This window comes from Malaclemys terrapin, chromosome 20 (assembly GCF_027887155.1).
Source record: "Malaclemys terrapin pileata isolate rMalTer1 chromosome 20, rMalTer1.hap1, whole genome shotgun sequence".
NCBI lineage: Eukaryota > Metazoa > Chordata > Testudines > Emydidae > Malaclemys > Malaclemys terrapin.
In genome coordinates, this window is record NC_071524.1 from 4,999,858 (window position 1) to 5,022,004 (window position 22,147).

Genomic DNA, 22,147 nt, shown 5'->3' on the forward strand with positions numbered 1-22,147 from the left:
AAGACGTACCCCAATAGAGAGTCCTAGCCCACAGTATTCTTGCCAGCAAATTAAAGAAGTATGGATTGGATGAATGTACTATAAGGTGGATAGAAAGCTGGCTAGATTGTCAGGCTCAATGGGTATTGATCAACGGCTCGATGAGCCAGTATCTGCAGATGACACTAAACTGGGAGGAGAGGTAGATATGCTGGAGGGTAGGGATAGGGTCCAGAGTGACCTAGACAAATTGGAGGATTGGGCCAAAAGAAATCTGATGAGGTTCAACAAGGACAAGTGCAGAGTTCTGCACTTAGGAAGGAAGAATCCCATGCACCGCTACAGACTGGGGACTGACTGGCTAAGTAGCAGTTCTGCAGGAAAGGACCTGGGGATTACAGTGGATGAGAAGCTGGATATGAGTCAATAGTGTGCCCTTGTTGCCAAGAAGGCCAATGGTATATTGGGCTGTATTAGTAGGAGCATTGTCAGCAGATCGAGGGAAGTGATTATTCCCCTCTATTTGGCACTGGTGAGGCCACACCTGAAGTATTGCATCCAGTTTTGGTCCCCCCACTACAGAAAGGATGTAGACAAATTGGAGAAAGTCCAGCAGAGGGCAACAAAAATCATTAGGGGGCTGGGGCCCATGATTTACGAGGAGAGGCTGATGGAAGTTGGCTTATTTAGCCTGCAGAAGAGAAGAATGAGGCAGAATTTGATAGCAGCCTTCAACTACCTGAAGGGGGGTTCCAAAGAGGATGGAGCTAGACTGATCTCAGTGGTGGCAGATGACAGGACAAGAAGCAATGGTGTCAAGTTGCGGTGGGGGAGGTCTAGGTTGGATATTAGGAAACACTATTTCACTAGGAGGGTGGTAAAGCACTGGAATAGATTACATAGGGAGGTGGTGGAATCTCCATCCTTAGAGGTTTTTAAAGCCTGTCTTGACAAAGCCCTGGCTGGGATGATTTAGTTGGGTGTTGGTCCTGCTTTGAGCAGGGGATTGGACTAGATGACTTCCTGAGGTCTCTTCCAACCCTAATATTCTATGATTCTATGACATATGTATGAAATAAATAATTATAAATTCTTTAGTTTTGATACAAATCAGAATGTGAAATATACCTAGTATTAGGGATGGAGCTGACTTTGTATACTAAGGTTCTAATGTGTCTTTTTTTGCCTATTGGCAAATAGAAAAAATATAAAATGTTGCAAATAGAAAGCATCAATATTGGTGTAAACGAACAGGAAGGTTTGTTCCATTGGTCTAAAATATGGTATGTAAATAGACCTGACCTGACATTACGATATAGGTCCGTCAGAAACTCAAGTTTCTAGAGAAAAAGCTCAGAAAATGAATATTGCTATCATGTAATTAGAGCACAATTATTAAGACCCAACAGTAAATTTGGCTATGTATCCAAACTTCATAGTAATACTAGATTATTTAATAGTTCATTAACACCATACATACAGAAACTCTCATAATTGTCGACAAAACTAGGCATCCTATGAACCAGTAAAATATAACTTAGACAGTTACTAATATATACTTGGAAGTGGTAGCATAGCTCAAGTTTTTCCTTCTTTCCTTCTTCTTTCACTGTTCATTTGGAGAGAAAATATTTCCTAAAACATTACTTGTCATAAACCAAGAAGCTGGTTCACTAACCTGTCACATCCATTTCAACCACCATCTCATCATACCAGCTCCCAGAATCCAGGCTGCAGACATATTCTGCTTTGTCAGAGATCTGGACATGCTTGAGTTTCAGTGACAAGTTTCCCTGAGTCATTTCAGTGATGGACAGCTCCGTTCGACCCAGATGTCTCTCCCCTTGGGTTTCTGTCTGGTTTCCTCCATTATAGGAGACCTCATGGATTAATACTGCTGGTCTAAACAGCTTCCACTGCACTTTGAAGCTTCCAGGTAACTTAGTGACTGAGAGCTGGCATGGAAGGATAACATCTGCTCCAATGACTCCAATAACAGGGTTGCTAGGAAGGATTCTATAGGGAGCTGTCAGGAGAGAGCAATACACATGTTCTGTGTGTCAGATAGTTGCCTATAAAATGCCCCTAGGGGTACACTTCCCACTCTGCACTGTAGAGAATTCTATATGAAGCTAGAAATACATAATACTCAGGGAGAAAAACAACCTATGTTAAAAGAATGCTACGGGTACTAAGTCAAGTATGCAAAATTTAGGCAATACAAGAATGAAGGTTTCCAATGCACCCCTAACTCTGACCTCGGTGCATACACATGATTAATCACACAACTATATACTGTTTTCCCCACAGGACTCATTCAGTGCATGCAGTGCTCTTTTCTCTCCATACACTTAGGAGTCTCTTCACACTCTGGAGGCTAAAGAGGGTGAGGTGGGGGGACTCTGCTCTGAATTGCTCCTACCAAGGCTCACAAGGGTTGTGAATTTGGGATGTTCTCAAAGAGCCCCACAAGGCTCATAATAGGGAGCGTCCCACACAATTCCTAAATGGGGACGCTGATGAGCATCCCAGACTCACAGTGGAGAACTGATGAACTTCCTGATACTGGCAGGGGCTTATGGGGAGCAGCAGGGAGTGGGGCAGGGCATCCTCACTGCCTGGGGACCCATTCATGGAGTCAGAGGGCAGCAGGGGAGTGAGAGGAAGGTTCTTGACTCCCAAGGGCTCAAGGAGCAGCAGGAGGTAGTTGATGGCATAAGGAGGGGGCAGGGCTGCACAGAGATTTTTTGGGGCCTGTAACTAAATATGAAATTGAGCCACTCCCCATTCCAAAGAAATTACCAAGGGTGCAAAAACACTGAGGGGAGGCCCCAGTGGTGGTGGAGTTTGGAGAGTGAGCCCACCCCACACTACTGCTGGTTCCTGTCCCATGGGGCTGGGCCTGGATCCTGACTCCAGGCTGTGTGAAGTGGTGTGCGGGTTAGCAGTGCCAGTCTGGTTTGGTGCAGCCATCCCTCATGATGCAGGGGCAGCTGGGCCAAACCTGAGTGAGCAGCGCAGTAACCCCACGTGCAAGGTCAGAGCATGACTGGCCCTAGTCATGCGCCCTATCATGAGGGAGGGCAGGCCGAGCCAAATGGGAGCGGCATTGCGACCCTGTGCACCACTGTGCAACGCCACTTGCTTTGGGGGCCCACTCAGACAGGGGCTGGGACAAACACCCGCTCTTCTCCCCTCCCACCCCTTTGCGGTGGGCGACTCTGTGCGGCGTTTCTTTCAGAGACAGAGTCATTTAAGAGAGAGGTGGAATCGCCTGCCAGATTTCACTTGATTCAGGCCCCAGCTGTAGAGCAGGCCCTCAGGAATGAGTGACACATTTATTTATGTTTTGTACCCCAGACCTGTCAGTTGCATTTCCCATGGGGATTTGACTCAGTAAATAATCCTGCTGCTTTAATCACTAGGACACCCAGCTCCAAAATCACCCCTGTTACAATCCTACTGACTTCACAGGAGTTGGCCCTGGGATGGATTTGTCCTTTCTCAGTCTCCCATTTCCAGACAGTAGAAGATTCATGATTACCTTGGTGTAAACCAAGAAGTTGTTTCACTGACCTATCACATCCAGTTCAATGTAGGCTTCTCCATGCCAGTCTGAGACATCAACCTGGCAGGCATATATCCCTTTGTCGGTGACCTGGATGTTCTTCAGCTTCAGGGAGAGGTTTCCTTTGCTCAGCTGAGATGTGAAGAACTCCGTTCGGCCCTGGTATCCCTCACCCTGCCTTTCTGTTTGTGTTCCTCCATTATAGAAGGTCATTTCTATTCTCTCCAGAGGTCTTGCAAGTGTCCACTGGATACCAGTGCTCAGAGGGACCCTTGGAGATGACAGGTAGCAAGGCAGGATAGCATCTTCTCCAACGACTCCAATGACAATATTATCAGGGGTATGGATTGTAAACTGGCCTGTATGGAGACACAGGTACATCTTTGTAATATGCTTTGGGTTGTTCTCTATGGAATGCAGATGTGAATTACTATGGGGATCCCTATCCAAACCCATAGGGAGACAGCTAGAAGATTCCACTCAAATGTGAAAACAGTTCCAATCTATGTCCCACCATTCCGGTCAGTGCTCTTTCTCTTTTCATATCACACTAAATATAATAGAAATTATCCCGCAACCTGGGAGTCAGGAACATGTGTCCCTTGTTTAATGGGGCTGAACAGTGAGATTACCTCTCTGCTCTGATTTATTTTAGCAATTTATGATTATTTAAAGGTCAATAACATTTTAAATGTTTAAAGACAGAAAATATGTTTCTATTTATCTTCCACATTTTTCCTATCAAAATATGAAGGGCCACATTATCTATCTATCTATCTATCTATCTATCTATCTATCTATCTATCTATCTATCCACCATTTACTTACACACACAAACATGCAGATGCATTTTGAAGGATAATAAATATTGGTGCGAGCAAGGTGCAGAGTGATAGGTGTTTGGATACTGTATCAGACAATGCATCTTTTCCTGCTGTTATTCCATCTCCAGAAGGCATTCCAAGTGCAGAATGCCTGCACGATCCAGCTTAAGCCATACCATGGTTAAATTGTTATTAAACTGCGGAGAACACACACCATAAAATTCTCATAGCAACTTTTGGTCTCTGTTGGCCAACACTGGACTGAAATCAGGGATGCAGATATCTGAAGTTCTAATTATCTTCCAACACTTAAGACTTATTGTTTATATTTTTTTAGTTAATTATTGTTACTTTAAATCCAATCTGACAGTCCCTCAGTATCTAATCAGCAATAATTCCTAGTGGAATGACCTTCTCCTATTGATTGATTAGTTTAAACACATTAAACAGAATAATTTCTCTGAAAATAAAAAAAGTTAGACTCTCATTTTCTGAAATGAAAACTCCTATTCTGAACAATAAAACAAAATATATAGGCCCATAGCTGTTAAGGTCAGACCATTTAGTCTGACCTCCTGTGTAATCCAGGCCTAAATCAAGCCAAATATCTTGTGCATCTCATTTTATAAAGATGCCAAATCCTGACATAAAAATTTCAAGTGATGAAGAATCCACCACAGCCCCTAGTTCTAGTGATTAGTCACCCTCACAGTTACAGATTCACATCTTATTTCTAGTTTGAATGTTCTACGTTCGACTTCCAGCTGCTGGATACTGTTCTGGCTTTCAATACTAAAATGCCGTTTGCTATCACAAATCTCCCTGCGTTACTTAGATATTTATGGATCATGGTTAAGTAATTTCTTAACCCTATTTTCATAAAGCGAAATAGATTGAGCTCCTGAAGTCACTCATTGTACGGTGTGTTTTCCAGATCTTAAACCCATCTCTTTTGGTGCTAGTGATTCTTTCCATTCCTATGTAATGATTAATTGCCTCTTAAAATTTGTCTGACACAGAATTCTCGTTACCTGTAGCCAGGTGGGGTATTTGTAGAAAAATCAGTAACTGAATAGTTGTCACTGAAGGAAATAAGGAATCCATCACTGAGCAGGATCTGGGAAAGTGGATTTCAAAATACCAGCAGGACATCAAGGGTGCAACTTCCAGGGTCAGATCTTGTCAGCCTCCATCAGTCAGGAAATGCAAACCATGAAATGACAGCAATGAGTTTAGATAATAGCTCCAAACATTAGGAAGAACATAAAGAGAACGTTACAGAAAGAGCCCAGTGAGTGTAAAGGGAAGTTTACCACTGACTTCCAAAATAACAGGACTGGGCCCAGTGTCTTGACAAACACACTGAGCAAACATACAGTTACAGCAGGCACTTAAGGGTCTCCCAGGGAAGTGAGCTCACCACAGGGCTATAGAGTCAGTCTCTCACTGGCTAACTGAATATTTAATTGTTTCATCCAAAGTGGAAAAGCTTCAACAACAGAGCCCCACTCTAGAATACCCAGTAACCCACTGGTGAGGGCAGTTACCTGGGTAACTACAAATCAGACAATTTGGGAACTTGAACTTCAGTATCCCACAACCCCACTCAGCGCTCTAATCACTGGCCTATTGGCCTTCTCCTCCGTGTTTTTTTGTGGAAAAGGGCTGCCCTGGCTTAGGGACCCAGCTCCAGGTGAGAGATGACAACTCAGCATCCCAAGTAGAGATAGGAGCCTCCCTCCGCCCTGGAGTTAAGGTACCTAATGACCTTTGAGTGAGGGGCTTTGACCATCCCCTCTCCTCAGCACTTCCTCCTGCTAGCCTAGCCAGCTCCCCACTCAGCTTGCTGGCTTTTGTGGATCCCATTTCTACGTGCCGCTCTCTCCCCCTGCATTGTGTAGGGACCCTGGGCAGCTCACACAGGGCTGAGGATCCCACGGGGCAGCAGGGCACCTAGCAGTTAGGTTGTGCAATGCTGAGCTGATCTCCTATTTTTGGATCTAGCCCTCGCTGCCCTGCAGGGGCCGAGCATGCTCACTTCACAGCTCTCTCAGTCAGGGAAAATAAGAACTAAACTGATTCTCCCAAACGTTACTGCAGAACAAAATGGAGGAATATGCTGCTGAGGAACAATCCAATTGGTTTTTTGCCTGTAAATGTGAAATTATAGTAAATCAGCACTGTACCCAACTGTCTTGAACCAGTAGCAATAAAAAGTTGGCAAAGCTCTGGTTCTGTGTAGTTGCTCCCTAACTTTGCAGTATCTATTGCTAAATGAAATTTGCGCCCAAAGTTTGTTGTTACAAGGAAACAGAAATCATTTAATTCCCTATGAAAGAGAAACTAAATACAGTAATTAATTAGATTGACCAAGTATTAAAACCAGTTCGCTGGTGAGATCCAGTGCACATAACTCTGGCATTTCGTTTTCATAGACACTGGGCCAGCCAGGGTTAAACAACCAGCAGGCTAAGTGACCCAAGATCAACCTTTGAAAACATATTAGAGAAGTACTGAAATGGCCTACAGGAACATTTCTTGTCGATAGTTATCAAAGCCATGTAAGTGGACTAAATCCTTTGAAATGCAAACCTATATTGTCAGAGAATTAGAAGTTAATACTAATTGTATTTGTCTATGTTTCTCTATATCTGTTGGGAGTTTAACAAAGTTATCTAATTAGCATGTAGATGCTAAGCTTCGGTTCCCGTCTATAATATTTCATTACTATATTCTATTGATGCACAGATCAAAAGGCAATATTAGCAATTAGGTGAAACTTGGGTGCAATAATATCATTGCCTTTATTGCTCTTTGAAGTTTATAGTAAACTACCTGTGAATATTTGACTGGTAAATTGCCTTACGCTAATAGATGCAACTAATGACCTGTGTATACATAAGAAATAGGAATATTGCTTCAAAAGCCACAATTTGTATTACCTATTTTTCCTCCAAGGGATACCCACTGTTACCTGCTGTCAAGAAACTATCCTAACCTGTGAGAGAGAGAAAAAAGAACTTTGGGACCTGATCCTTTTTTCATCTCAGATCTGCTTAAGCTTCGTCAGCAGAAAGTTAAGTCACAAGACTGAGGTCTCCAGGTACCCTGGACTGTCCCTGCAAATTCTTATGGAAGGATTTGAACAAACGCTGCATGTGGATGGCCTATTGGACTATAACCTATGGAATTGATTCTGTTAATACTTTCTAGAAATTAGCAAGCTCACCATCTCTGTTATGAAACAGACCTAAGAACTTTCTCCATATCTGTATGTATAAGAATTTTTTAACCACAATACTGTCTCTTCTCTTTTTAGGTAAATCTTAGTTTAGTTTATAAGAATTGGCTGTAAGCGTGTATTTGGGTAAGATCGGAAATACTTATGGATCTGGTGGGAGATGTGGGACTGGCAGAACTTTATATATAGTGAACAAGATTTAAAATAATTCTCATCATATTTGACTTGTCAGTCTGGGAGGAAGGCCAGGAGATCTATGCTTTAGTTTCTTGATAACCAGTAAGGTGTTGTAGTAGCTGTTTTGTTGCTGGCTTGGTGAATCTAATTATTAGAATAAACCACCAGTTTTGGGAATCGTCTACCCCATAATTTGCAGTTTGCCCTGATTGAGCATGGCCCCTCCAGGCACCACGGTCACATAGACCAGAAGAGACCATCATAATGACCTAGTCTGACATCCTCCACGTTGCAAGCCACAGAACCTCATCCAGCGACTCCTGAAATATACCCCTAATCTCTGGCTGAGTTACTGAACTCCTCAGATCATGGTTTAAAGACTTCAAGTTACAGAGAAGGCACCCTTTACACTAGTTTAAACCTGCAAGTGACCCATGCCCCAGGCTGCAAAGGAAGGTGAAAACTGCCCTAGGGTCTCTGGCAATCTGACCCGGAGAAAAATTCCTTCCCAACCCCAAATATGGTGATCAGTTGGACCCTGAACATGTGGGCAAGACCCACCAGGCAGATACCTGGGAAAAAATTCTCTGCAGTAACTCAGAGCCCTCCCTATCTAGTCTTCCATCACCTGCCGTTGGAGATCTTTGCTGCTAGCAGTCACAGATTGGCTACATACAATTGTAGGCAGTCTCATTATACCATCCCCTCCATAAACTTATCAAGCTCAGTCTTTCAGATATAGTTGTGGACACACGTGTTAATAATTACAGCAATTCTAATAATGTGTTGTAAGATAATTTGTATGTTAAAGGACTGGCAAAGGAAACTAGTATTGGAAAATGCCACCTTATTCTATCAAGAAAAATAAGCAACACCCTCAGAAATATTATATTTCTGAATGTTTTGAAGGGAACAATTCAATACCAATAACCTAAATTAAAAAGAGCACCTAAAAAAGCACATGCAAAGATACTAACAGGACAAAGGTTATTTTAATGGATTGTATTGTGTTGAAGGACATAGATAAGAGGATGTTAATGAGTACAAAAAATACACAAAACATTATGGTATATGTACCTATGTTGGGAAAAACAGAAAGAAGGTGACATGAAGACATGAAATGAAAATAGTGTAGATAGCAAAAAATATGTACATAGAAGCTTGGGAATGTGTATTGTACGGGTTACGGTGATCGGAGGGAAGCTAATGAAAATGTAATGTGGAAAGTTATAAGAAACCAAATTAACAATGGCTGAAGTCCGAGAAATACCAGGTGGGAAACTGAAGGAACCAGGCCTGAGACTGAGAAGACCATTATGAAGTGCAGGCAAGTTTCCCAGTACCACAGACCTTGGTGATTTGGGCCCCTACCACTTGTCTGTTTATTGTCTGGCATAAATATATCTTCAGCAACTACAAGTGACAATAATTCTGTCTGAAAATGTATAAATATAGGCAAAAATGTATTAAGCCTAAATTGGGTACCTTTTAAATCAGTTTCAACACCAACCCCTGATGCTATTGATTCCCACACACTTTATGCTAATCGGAGCAATAAAATTACACCAAAAGGTTGCTTCTGTTCAGAGTCTGATTCAAGCAAAAATGTTTTCAAGTTTTACTTATTTGCATAATTAAGGAACATAGTTCTTCTTCCCTTCCTGCTCTCCAACATCAATTCCACATTTCTAAAAAGAAAAAGCATTATTTATGAGGCTTGATTCTCCCTTCACTGACACCATGTAAATCAGGCTTAACTCTGCTGAAGTCAGTATGGTAATACCGGTATAAAATAAACTAAAGCAGGAGACAACTCAGACTGATCTTTCTCTCTGGTTTCCATTTGTACTTTTCACAACCAGGAGAGAGGATTCATTTTCCACATTTGTTGAAAGATTCCCCAGAGTTGAAGAGCTCTGTGTAAGCTCAAAAGCTCGTCTCTCTCACCAACAGAACTTGGTCCAGTAAAAGATATTACCTCACCCACCTTGTCTATCTAATATCCAGCAACCTACATGGCTACAATTCCATTGCATACAACAATTAAACAATACTCAATGAATTTGTCTTAAAAATACAGGACAGATTCTGGACACATTTATTGTGCCAACTTCCAAGCATGGAATGCTTGCACGATTTAGTATATGGTTTACGTATAAAAATCCCAGATGGGTGAATAAAGCCATTCAATTATCAGTATTAAGCTCTTTCAAAACACTCCTTTGATTAGAAACAACCACCCTACGTTACAATGCTTAATCTCTCCAGTTGAGAGAAAAGTCTTAAATTCTGTGGAAACGAAACACAGCACACTTGAAAGCAAAAATCGCTATTACCTACCAATGGCAGTAATTCTCCATAATGCAGATTTAAACCAGGAAAGATCCGTTTTTCATTTCCAAATTAAGACAGACAGATTGGATCATTGCTGCAAATAGGATGAATTTATTTTCTTACCTAGACAACAGGTTCCAGTGATACACCCATCACACCCTCTGTACGGCATGTGGCTCTGGGGAACCTTTGAGCCTTTTGGGATATCAGTTATAGCAGGCTGGAGAATTTACTATCATATTCTCATATGCATATAGCTATCTATTAACCAGACATCGGCACATTTGAAAACATTTTTTTCTGAAGGAGATCCGCGTAGACTTGATGTCATCTGAATCAGTGACATGCTAGGGTGTGTTAAAATTGGGATCTGCTTCTACACACAAACATAAATCCAAATGTTAAGTATAGATTCTAGTGGTAATAACAACAGTATAACGTAGGCATCTTAACTGTTCTTTATTTAAGAATCTTATAATGGTTCTTTATTTAATCCCTTGTTTATTGGTTGGGTTGAGGTTCTTACCCACGAAAGCTTATGCTCCCAATACTTCTGTTAGTCTTAAAGGTGCCACAGGACCCTCTGTTGCTTTTTACAGATTCAGACTAACACGGCTACCCCTCTGATACTTGACAAACTGTAAAATGTTGGCTAGGCTTCAGTTGAAGAAACTAGTTTTTAATGAAGTTACTAATGATTGCTATGCCTCAATAATATGATTATACCCAGCTAGATCAATAGCATGTCATATGTCATTGTTATGTCAGAAGGAACTCAACCAGTCATCATTGTTCTTCTCAAGTTAATATATATGCTGCAATTCTGTTGGTTGCATACTTGCAGCCAGAGAAGAGTGACTGTGCTCAAGAGAATGCAGGAAAGAAAACTACATTCCTCATTGTGAAAAAAAACTTTTGAATTTTTTGGTTGCAAATCAAAATGAGATATTCATCAGAGCAGGGGATTGAACAGAAGTATGTAGCAGGCCGCAGAGGCCTCTGTGTGACTTTCTCAGATTCTCCTGTTGGAGCTGTTCCACTGTGTATAAATAATTAATTATTGAGCAGGCCAGAAAGAAGGTGACTGTATTGCCTAGTGGTTAGGGCACTCACCTGGAAGGTGGGAGATCTGGGTTCAAATCCCTGCTCCGATGAATGCTTAATAATTTATACAAAGTGGAAGAGCTCCTGTGGGAGAGACTGAGAAAAAAGCACCTCAGAATACTCAATAGCCTGGTAGTTAGGACACTCACATATGATGTGGAAAAATCGATCCACGCATTGTGTTTGGATCAGAACAAGCCTGAGGCACCTTTACTGATTACAAGCATGCAGGGGCTGACAGCTAGCAGAACTGACCTCCCCCCGCCCCAAGTCCAGCAACACACAAGCTTTTTAAAGCTTAAAACCACAGACAAATTACACATACTTCTGTATTAATTACCTTATTTGGAATACACTGCAAAATTAATATAGGTCAAAAGCAAAAATGATCATCTCTCCTTTATTTTGATTTTCCTGTTATTCTTATTCACTTGTCTCTTCTTTTGCGGTTTGACTTTTCTAACACTAGCTGTTTGCAGTCACATTTCGCAAGATTAGCTATGACAAATTGTTCTATTTAGGGACGTTCCACTGCTGCCTCCCTCTGCCCCTTGTACACAGAAACAAGCAGGATCTTAGTTTAAGGCCTGTAAGCAAGCTTGACCAAACTCAGGGCCTTGACTAAAGTTTAAGGCCTGCTAAATTTTCCCTCACACATAGGAGAGCTGAGTTCAAGTCTTAGGTAGAGCAAGGACTTGAACCTGGTTCTTCCATATCAGGTGAATCTGGGCCATTTGCTACCATGGGATTGGTCTCTCTCTGGTTCTGAGCAGAAACTCCACAGTGAACTGTCAAAACTGCCACTCACATGGCAGTGGTGCTACCACTGCTGGAATGCTGTGCTCAGTTCTGGTGCCTCCAATTCAAGAAGGATGTTGATACATTGGAGAGGGTTCAGAGAAGATCCACAAAAATGATGAAAGAAATAGAAAGCCTGCCTTATTGTGATAAACTCAAGCTGCTCAATCTATTTAGTTTACCAAAGAGAAGGTTAAGGGGTGACTTGAGTTATAATCTGTAATTACCTACACAAGGAACAATTTTTTAATAATGGGCTCTTCAGTCTAGCTGAGGAAGGCATAACATGATTCAGTAGCTGGAAGTTGAAGCTATACAAATTCAGACTGGAGAGAAAGACTAAATTTTTTACAGTGAAGATAATTGTCCATTGGAACAATTTACCAAGGGTCATGGTGGATCCTCCATCATGGACCATTTTTAAATCAAGATGGACTGTTTCTCTAAGAGATCTGCTTTAGGAATTATTTTGGGGAAGTTCTATGGCCTGCACTATACCAGAGGTTAGATTAGAGAATCCAAAGATCCCCTTAGATTCTATGAATCTATGAAAGTTTGGGGTTTCCCAAATCAGCAATTTCCAATGAAACACTCTTTATGAAAAAATTCCCAACCAGTTGTGTAGCAATGGACACACCATTTTCAGTAAGGGGCAGATGACAGAATTATCATTGCGGGGAGGGGGGTGCATATAGTGGCATCTCCCAAGAGGATAACAGAACAACTTTAGTCAAATTGGGAGGGGTAATGATGGGGCTAAAAATAAACATGCACAATCATAAAATACTTTCTTCTTCTTCAGAGGGATATTACACCTCCAGCTATAGTGTACGTGCCCTGAGACCATGCCCTGCCCACCAGAGCTGTGTCCTGATCTTCTATCAGAGATCCAAACTTTAGAGAGAAAGGGACTGGAAAATAGACCCCTGGAAATGCATCTAATTCCAGGGAAAACAGACACTTTACATGCAAAAAAAAAAAAAAAGGGGGGGGGTTAATTTAGCATACACATTAGTGTTACATTATCACCTTGTCAGAAGGACAGGACACATTTTGAACCCTATTGTGTTGACATTGAAGTTAACTCCCACTTTCTCAATATCTTTAGACACACACGAAGAGCACTGATAGTTTTCATATCTCTCCAGAAGTGTTCTACCAAATGTTGCTTTTATATGATTTTGTAACTTTAGCTCTATTCCTGTTTAAGCTGATCTAAAATGCTTTTCCAAGACAAGTGACACTGTGTGTCCTGTTTCAGTGGGTAGGGGAAATAGAGCCCTACAAGTGTCGTGGTATCTACTTAGAAGGCAGATATAACTCACCAATCTCCCTGGAGAACAGGATCTCAGATTTGGTCTGGTTGATGGCAGCACTCTCCTTTGGGTACCCGTAGGTGCAAATTAGTTTGTCTGAACCTTCTATCCCCATAAAGGATAAAAAAAGTTTCAATGTTTTTCCTTATCTGCTCTTTTTCTTCCTTGGAAAGCATGCCAAACTTGATAGGGATCCCTAGACTATATTTAGGAAACAAAACCAGAGTCCCAGCCTGCCAAGAAGCTTAGGGTTACTGCAAATAGGCAGAGAGTCAATGCATGATCGTTCATGGAGAAGGGCAAAGGCAGAGAATGGATGGCCCATGTGTAGCTTCCTCGCTGGGAATTGACATAGCTGCCAAGTTCTGTGCAGCTCCATTGTATGCAAACTAGTTAATTAGCTTATTTGTAAGTAATCTGGGGATGGGGCAAAGCTGCAGAATGGATGTTTCATCCTGGCTGAAAAGTGAGTGTCACTGGAGACTGAATTATAAAGGGTGACAGGGGAAATTAAAACAGGATAGGGCTGTGCTTGGATGCACCCATAGTCCATTGTAATAAACCAACTTTGGGCAACACAACTTCTTCCAGAATAAGGGGGCAGCATGTGTGATTGTGATGGGTGGTGGTCATATTCCCAGAAGAAACATTCCTTCTAAATTGGAGAAAATAACTTGAAAACTTAAACTCCCGTTTCAGTCAGCCCCTCCTGAGTCTGAGCTACTGAGTAAATCTCTGGAATTATAATCTCCCATACCCCATAGCCATTACTCCTAGAGGATTTCCATTACTTCTAATGGTGGAGATACATAACAACAAGGAAATGGAAAATCCCTTTGGAATTTTCAGGTCATAGATAACTATTCCCTTGAGCACTTGGCCACTATTAACTGCCCTTTCCCCACCCTTTGTCTGTTGATCTTTTAGTCTGTAAATGGTTTAGGACAGAGACTGGGTCTTTCTAAAAGCAGAGTGTCTTTTATGTGACACTGATTAATTCAAATAATTATAATAAAAGAGAGGCCTCCTGATTTGATCAACTGTGTTTGGTGTTCAGTTCATTCTGCCCATCATTAGAGGATGCAGCATTTGATCTTGAACACTGGCCAATATATTCTGACCTCTCCCTGATACACAGAAACACTTAATTTATACAATTCCCTTCTATTGTTCCCCTTGGGCAAACATTTCCCCTTAACCTGTTGCAATAATGTCTCCAGTGGAATGTCCCATACAAGCAAAAAAGAAACACCTTGTTTCGAAGCCACACACCAAGGGTCAGACTCTACTGCCATAGATGGAGAAGGAAGTTTTGCCATCTGCCTCACTGAGAGAGCAGAGTAAACACCTAAGATAACACACTTGGCTTTTCCTTGTGCAATATCTGTGCAATTTAGATAAGACACTTGTTTCCGAGTCATTCTGCTTTACAATGTTTTAGATAAGGCACCTAAAATTATACAGGCAGTGGCACCTATTCCAACATCATTCAAGATATCAGAGCTTCTTACTGGAAGAGGGCGGGTGTGCAGTGCTATGTTAAAGCAAACTCTCACTCATTGATTTGCTGCCATATACCCTTGGCAGGGTCTTCCAAGGTGCTCACCTTTCTTTTTAAACACTCTGAATCTGTGCAAGTCCATCCTGGCCATCTTCATGGAGGTGCTCTCCAGCTTCTTCCTCATCTTGGGGAGAATCTCCTCCAGCTCCCACACGGTGATCTCCAGGTCCATCACCGGGCACATGAGTTGTTCCTGGGCATACTCAAAGAACGAGGAGTGGCTGCAGTTATCATGGTCATTCCTATCTACCTGGTTTCCAGACCTGAGTGACTCACCCGCTTGGGGAAGATAATGTGCAGAAATTTGCACCTTTGTGTGAGGTCTAGAGTGACTATCGCTCCATCTTCAGAAACACGCGATCACTTTTGGCATGTTCCCCTGTAACTCGAGGGTTAACACATGATGTGTCCTGCCAACTGCACAGACTAGAACCCTGTCAGGAGTCTGCAGTGGCAGCCGCAGTGATTTTCAGTCACAAGAGGAAATATTGTGCCCGTAGAAGGTTATGTCTGCACTTACGGCGGCATGTAGAGTACATACACTGCACACACACACACACACACACACACACACACACACCAGCATGGGTATACATAGCACTATTGATAGTGATGCACAGCTTAAGCAGTAAAAGACATGCCAGCAACTTAGGGTATATACCCTACATGGCTTTGTACACATCCAAGCAATGAATCTCACTCACATCTACACTGCTATGTTCAGAGTGCAGTGTCCTGCTGCCTTCCCATTGCCAGAGCCCTTCACTGCCACAGGGAAAGGCTGCGACTGTGGGAGGGAGGCAGCACCATAGACACCAACTTCCTATGAAATTAAATTAACGGGGCTTAGCACCTACCGGCAGCCAAGCTCCGTCCCCTCCCCCCAGCGCCTCTCACCTGCCGGTAGCCCCACTGATCAACTCCTCCCCCTCCCCCCCCAGTGCCTCCTGCCCACAGTGATCAGCTGTTCTGTGATGTGCAGGAGGTGCTGGGAGGGAGGGGAGGAGCGGGGATGGGGTGTGCTCGGGGAGGGGGTGGAAAGAGGTGGGGAAGAGGAGGGGCAGGGCGGAGTGGGGGCAAGAAGAGATGGGATGGGGGAGGAGTGGGGGCAGGAAGAGGCAGAGCAGGGGTGGGGCCTTGAGTGAAGGGGTGGAGAGGGGGCAGGGCCTGGGGTGGAGGGGCGGTTGAGCCCCTCCCAGGTAGAGAGAAAGTTGGCGCCTATGGGCATCAGGGAAAGCCTCTGGCAGTCCCCACTTCCAGAGCCTTTCCCCACTGCCGGAGGCTTTCACTGCCACATGTAGCTATACACCACAGTGTGGACGCAGCCTGGTTTTCACTGAGGTGTGCAGCTCAGCATATCCTACATGCTGCTGCCAGTGTAGACAAGGCCTGAGCGTATGTTTGTACAGCTCAGGCCCACTTAATGGCCAAAGGTTTTCCTACTGCTGGTCTCCAAGGAGCTTTTTACACAAGTACCTGACTGGGTGTTCACTCCCCAGTGTCTGTAACCGTCACACTGCCCCTTGGCACATGGCTGAGGCATTGTAGAAACCACAGTATTAGAGACAGTCTGCACGTTTCTAGACAAGAGGGTTCAGTAAAGACCACCATCTTCTCTCATTAAATTGTCAGTCTCTGGGGGCTACCTCACAGTATCACTTTGACTCTCTCTCATGGGTTCTTTAAGAGATCCATTGTACCTGAAATATCTGGGCAGCCATTTTAAGTATGGATGGATTTCCTTGATGTCTGCAACAGCATCTGCTTTCCCACACATGCCTTCCTCAGATCAACTCTCCATTGGAGACAAATGGGGCAGATGTCCAGCTGGTGTAAATCAGCCCATCACTATGGGACCTGAGCACCTTTAATGTCAAATCAGTTGTGGTAGTAGCATCCGTAGAGCCTATGGCTCCCTGCGATGGGGTGTTCACCCCACACTGGCCCAGAAAGGGTTAAAATGGCTTGCAAGGGGGCTAAGTAACCTGACAGGACACACCTGAGGGAGAGACTAGGCTTGATGGTGAACCCCTAACTGAGGATGGAGCCCAGCTGGACAGGACCAGGCGGGGCTGGTAGAGGGCTGGGATGTTAACAGTAGAAAGAGGCTGTAGGGTGGAGGTCTGCAGTCACCCTCTGGGCTTAGATAGGAAGAGGAGACCCTAGGGGTGAGGAGAAGGCCTGGGATCTGGGCCCTGAAGAAAAAGTTACACTGAAGGGCAGGGGAGTGGAAGCTTGAGAGAGGTGGAGAAGGAAACTTCTCAGGGAAACTGTGGCAAGGTTTGGGACTGCAGGGATTCTGAGCTGGAGCCTGAAGTAGTGGGTGGGCTTGGTTCCCCTACCAGCCACTGGGGAAGTGGCATTGCCTTAGATTGTAGGGTTCCTGGGAATGATACCCAGACAAGCAGTCCAGTGAGAATTTGATACCCTGGAAAGGGAAAGCTACAGTGACCTGGCAGGCGGGCCAAGCCAGGAAGAGGGAGCACTGCAAATCCTGGAGCATGAGAAGTGCCACAGAGCGGACAAGAGACAAAAGGGGCTATCAGACCAGATGGAGCTATTCCCCAGACAACCCACAAGGAGGTGCCACAGCAGTGAGAAGAGATCTCCGTGACATCCCCCTTTAGGGGCAGCTCATTGCAGTTTGCACCTGTTGGGAGTTATTCCCTGTCTTCCGCTGCCCCCAGGAGGATATGCAAAGACCATCAGTGATGGTTGGAATATTGTCATGTTTAAATCTCATTGGCTCAGGATCAGGGCCGGCTCCAGCTTTTTTGCAGCCCCAAGCAGTGAAGGAAAAAAAAAAAAAAAAAGCCGATCAGTGGCACTTTGGCAGCAGCTCAGTCGCGCCACTTCATTCTTCAGCAGCAATTCGGCGATGAGTCCTTCAATCCCTCTCTTCCTCTTTGGCGGCACTTTGGCGGCAACTCAAAGAGGAAAAGAGGGACTGAGGGACCCGCCGCTGAATTGCCGCCTAAGACCCGGACGTGCCACCCCTTTCTATTGGCCACCCCAAGCACCTGCTTCCTTTGCTGGTGCCTGGAGCCGGCCCTGCTCAGGATGGCTTCTGCCTGACCTCACTGACCCTGTGTCTCTGGTACTCAGCAGGACTGAGGTGAGGGTCAGCAAGGTCGACCTCCCCAGCCCATATTACCATTTAGGCTAAAGCTGCCAGTACTAGGGCTGGTTTGCTCCTGGGTCAGTGCAGCTAAGCATTTCTAATGGAAGCATGTATGGCTATAATCCATCCCAATGGAGCTATTCACAAAGGAAGGGCAAGGAAAGGGAGCAGAAAGGGCAAGGAAAGGGAGCAGATCCTGGCCTGCATTTTGTGCTGGCTGCAGAGTGGAGACCCTGGGTACAAATCTGTTTCCATTCTGCCAGCAGCGTTGGTGAGAACAGGGTGGCAGCCTGTGGTGAAAGACTGGTGTGACCCAAAGCCTCTTGATGTCAGCTGGCAGAGTGCATGCAGAGGTGCAGGGATCCCATGTGCTCACCAAATGGGGTCATGCAAAATCAGAGATGTGGGTACAGAAAATGTGTGAGGAGTTATGTATACATGGTGAAAATTTTGTTCTCTAGGCCTTGTAGTTACAGGCAGATCACTCAAAGGCAGCGTGTCTACAGACAAACTTCTCCAGAAGGTGGGTGAAGTAGATGGAGGTGGGCACCCAGGGTGTTTGTGGATAGATACATTGATCCTCAGGAGTGTGCATTGTCCTCGGCCTATGACAGGTACTGCAATCAGTCATCGAGCAACGCAGCATCTAAAAGATTGTGAGCTCTTTGGGCTAGGACTCTCTATTGGGAGACCGTATCAAAAGCTTTGCTGAAGTCAAGATATATCACATCCACCACTTTCCCCATATCCACAGAGCTAGTTATCTCATCATAGAAGGCAATCAGGTTAGTCAGGCATGATTTGACCTTGGTGAATCCAAGTTGACTGTTCCTAATCACCTTCCTCCCCTCCAAGTTCTTCAAAATGAATTCCCTTGAGGACTTGCTCCATGATTTTGCCAGAGACTGAGGTGAGTTCTGTAGTTCCCTGGGTTCTCTTTCTTCCCTTTTTTAAATATGGGCACTATATTTGCCTTTTTCCAATAGTCCGGGACTTCCCCCGATCACCACAAATTTTCAAAGATAATGGTCAATGGCTCTGCAATCACATCAGCAAACTCCCTCAGCACCCTTGTATGCATTAGATCTGGACCTATGGACTTGTGCATGTCCAACTTTTCTAAATAGTCCTTAACCTGTTCTTTCACCACTGAGGGCTGCTAACCTCCTCCCCATACTGTGTTGCCCAGTGCAGCAGTCTGGGAGCTGACCTTGTCTGTGCAGACCAAGGCAAAAAAAGCATTGAGTACTTTAGCTTTTTCCACATCATCTGTCTCTAGGTTGCCTCCCCCATTCAGTAAGGGGTCCAGACTTTCCCTGACCTTCTTCTTGTTGCTAACATACCTGTAGAAACCCTTCTTATTACCCTTCACATACCCTTCACATAGCTGCAACTCCAGTTGTGCCTTGACCTTCCTGATTACACCCCTGCTTGCTGTATCAATATTTTTATACTCCTCCCCAGTCATCTGTCCAAATTTCCACTTTTTGTAAGCTTTCTTTTTGAGTTTAAGTTCACCAAAGATTTCACTATTAAGCCAAGCTGGTCACCTGCCATATTTGCTATTCTTTCTGCACATCAGGATGGTTTGTTCCCGCACCCTCAATAAAGCTTCTTTAAAATACAGCCAGCTCTCCTGGACTCCTTTCCCCCTCATATTAGCTTCCCAGGGGATCCTGCCCATCAGTTCCCTAAGGGAGTCTAAGTCTGCTTTTCGGAAGTCCAGGGTCCGTATTTTGCTACTCTCCTTTCTTCCTTTTGTCAGGATCCTGAACTCAACCATCTCATGGTCATTGCTGCCTAGGTTGCCACCCACTTCTACTTCCCCTACCAATTCTTCCCTGGTTGAAAGGAGCAGGTCAAGAGAAGCCTGGCCCCTGGTAGGTTCCTCCAGCACTTGTACCAGGAATTTGTCCCCAACACTCTCCAAAAACAGACTGCTCCCTTGAGACAGACAAGCACAGTTCAACCCACCTTTCTCTGCACTGGCTATCTGCAGACTAACTTTGCTAGACCCAGATCACAGACTAATTACACGGCCCCCTAGCCTCCAGCACTTGTACCAGGAAGTTGTCCCCAACACTATCCAAAAACTTCCTGGATTATCTGTTCTTTGCTCTCCCAGCAGATGTCAGGGTGATTGAAGTCCCCCATTAGAACCAGGGCCTGTGATCTGGAAACTTCACTTAGTTGTCCAAAGAAAGCCTCATCTACCTCATCCTTCTGATCCAGTTGTCTGTAGCACACGCCCACCATGATATCACCCTTGTTGCTCTTGCCTCTAAACTTAACCCAAAGACTCTCAACAGGCTTTTCTCCAGTTTCAAACTGGAGCTCAGAGCAATCATACTGCTCTCTTACATACAGTGCAACTCCTTCATTTTTCCTCCCGTAACTGTCCTTCCTGCACCTAAGATAACTAGCAGATTGCCCTACTTTCTCAATATGAATCAGGAGGCTTCCCATCTTGTACCCTCCTTCTTGTGTTTCCACCCGGTATCCCACTCCCCCACTTACCTCTGGGTTTAGGTCACCATCCCCCAGCAAATCTAGTTTAAAGCCCTCCTCACTAGGTTAGCAAGTACTTTTATGTGTTAATTAAATTATACATAATACATTTTTCATTCTTAAAGAAGTAAATGAAGTTTAGTTTTATAAGCAAGTAACTATGGATATTTCAAGTTTTCCAAAAAAATCATTTTTTTCCCAAATAAAACATGTTTTTTTCCCCCCATGCCTTTAAAATTTCCAGAAATTTTACATCCATATCATCCACCAGTGTGAGGCTGAGGAGGCCAAGCCCATCTCTGGGATGACTCCACTGAAGCCAATGGAATTCAATTCAGTTCAGTTTGGAGCATGCTGGCTGGGTGCTGGAGGTAGCAGGTTTCTTTACTGAGTCACGTTCCCATTCGAAATGTAGCCTCATATATCTAGGGCACAAAGACCCAAACATAACAAAATCCAAACCTCCAAAACAAAGAAACAACAACACCCCCAAACTCTGTGACAGAAATTCTTTCTGCTGAGGAATAAATCAGGCCATATCTGGCTATTGCTCACAGAGCCACGTGCATGGGCTTTTGTAGTTAAGATTCTCCTCAAAGAGAAGTTAGATAAAAGCAAAATATACTCTTGCTTTATTTCTTGGAATCTAGAACCGACATACAAGAACCTAAAACGGAGAGAGACAAAACAGGTTGTTCCCTTAAGGCAGATAGGCACAGTTCACCCCATCTTCCTCTACACTGGCTATCTGCAGACTAACTTCGGCTAGACCCAGATCACACGCTAATTACAGGGCCCCCTAGCCTGCAAGCAGGACCAAAACCCCCTCATATTTAAAGTGATAGCTTGTAATTTTAAGTTTTCAATATCCCCACACTTCTCATGCCCTTGCAGCCCCTGGCCTGATGCAGAAGGATCTCCCTCACTCATATCCCTGACCTCCGCTCCAAGAAGCCTTAAAGAGCTCCACAGTCCCAGTCCTCTTGCTCCATCTTGCCTCACAAACCCCTGTGAGCCTTGCAAGGGGTGAGTCACAGCCCCCGTTCCACCAGCTTTCAGAGGCTCAGCTGGTTGAGACGGCTCCTAAGGGCAGCAAGTGCAGTGTAGGTCCCATATGGAACGACACAGGGTCTCTACAGGGGGCTGTTCTGAACAGAGACCCTGTGTATCGATATCCCCACTACTGCTGGACACAAACCTGCTGGTGAATTGATTCTTTTGCCAAAAAACAAACAAACAAACAAACTTTTTCCAGAAACTATTCACTGACCCACATTCAGCAAATAGCTTTGTTTGGGAATTTTTCTTTTCAAGAGTATTGAAACATTTCATTCTGAACTTTGTGTTTTTAAACTCTTCTTTTCAAATTTTCGATTTGAAACTGCATTTCAATTTTAAATTTCTAAATCTCACCAGTGTTTTTGTCTGTGTGTGTGCGTGCATGCATGTGTGTGAAAACTGAAAATTGTGGGTGAAAATTGAAAAACTGCAACCAAAAAAAAAATGTTTTGGGTCGACTCACAACATTTAGGTAGATTCAAAACTACTTATTTTATTTTATTTTATTTTATTTTATTTTATTTTATTAGTTTTTCTCACTGACGAATAAAGTGGAA

General features: G+C 43.9%; 2 protein-coding genes across 2 annotated transcripts in view; both read right to left on the reverse strand.

The window, feature by feature from the left end:
- Nucleotides 1-22,147, reverse strand: part of LOC128826342 (butyrophilin-like protein 2) — a 251,399-nt gene that overhangs the window by 88,694 nt on the left and 140,558 nt on the right. The gene's annotated exons all lie outside the window — the stretch shown is intronic.
- On the reverse strand, nucleotides 1,653-10,297 carry LOC128826344 (myelin-oligodendrocyte glycoprotein-like). Its single transcript, XM_054009589.1, has 4 exons — nucleotides 10,247-10,297; nucleotides 5,403-5,558; nucleotides 3,556-3,906; nucleotides 1,653-2,005 (listed from the first exon to the last, which is right to left on the reverse strand). The coding sequence occupies exons 2-4, from the start codon at nucleotides 5,521-5,523 to the stop codon at nucleotides 1,653-1,655; spliced, it is 825 nt and encodes a 274-aa protein (XP_053865564.1). The 5' UTR covers nucleotides 5,524-5,558; nucleotides 10,247-10,297.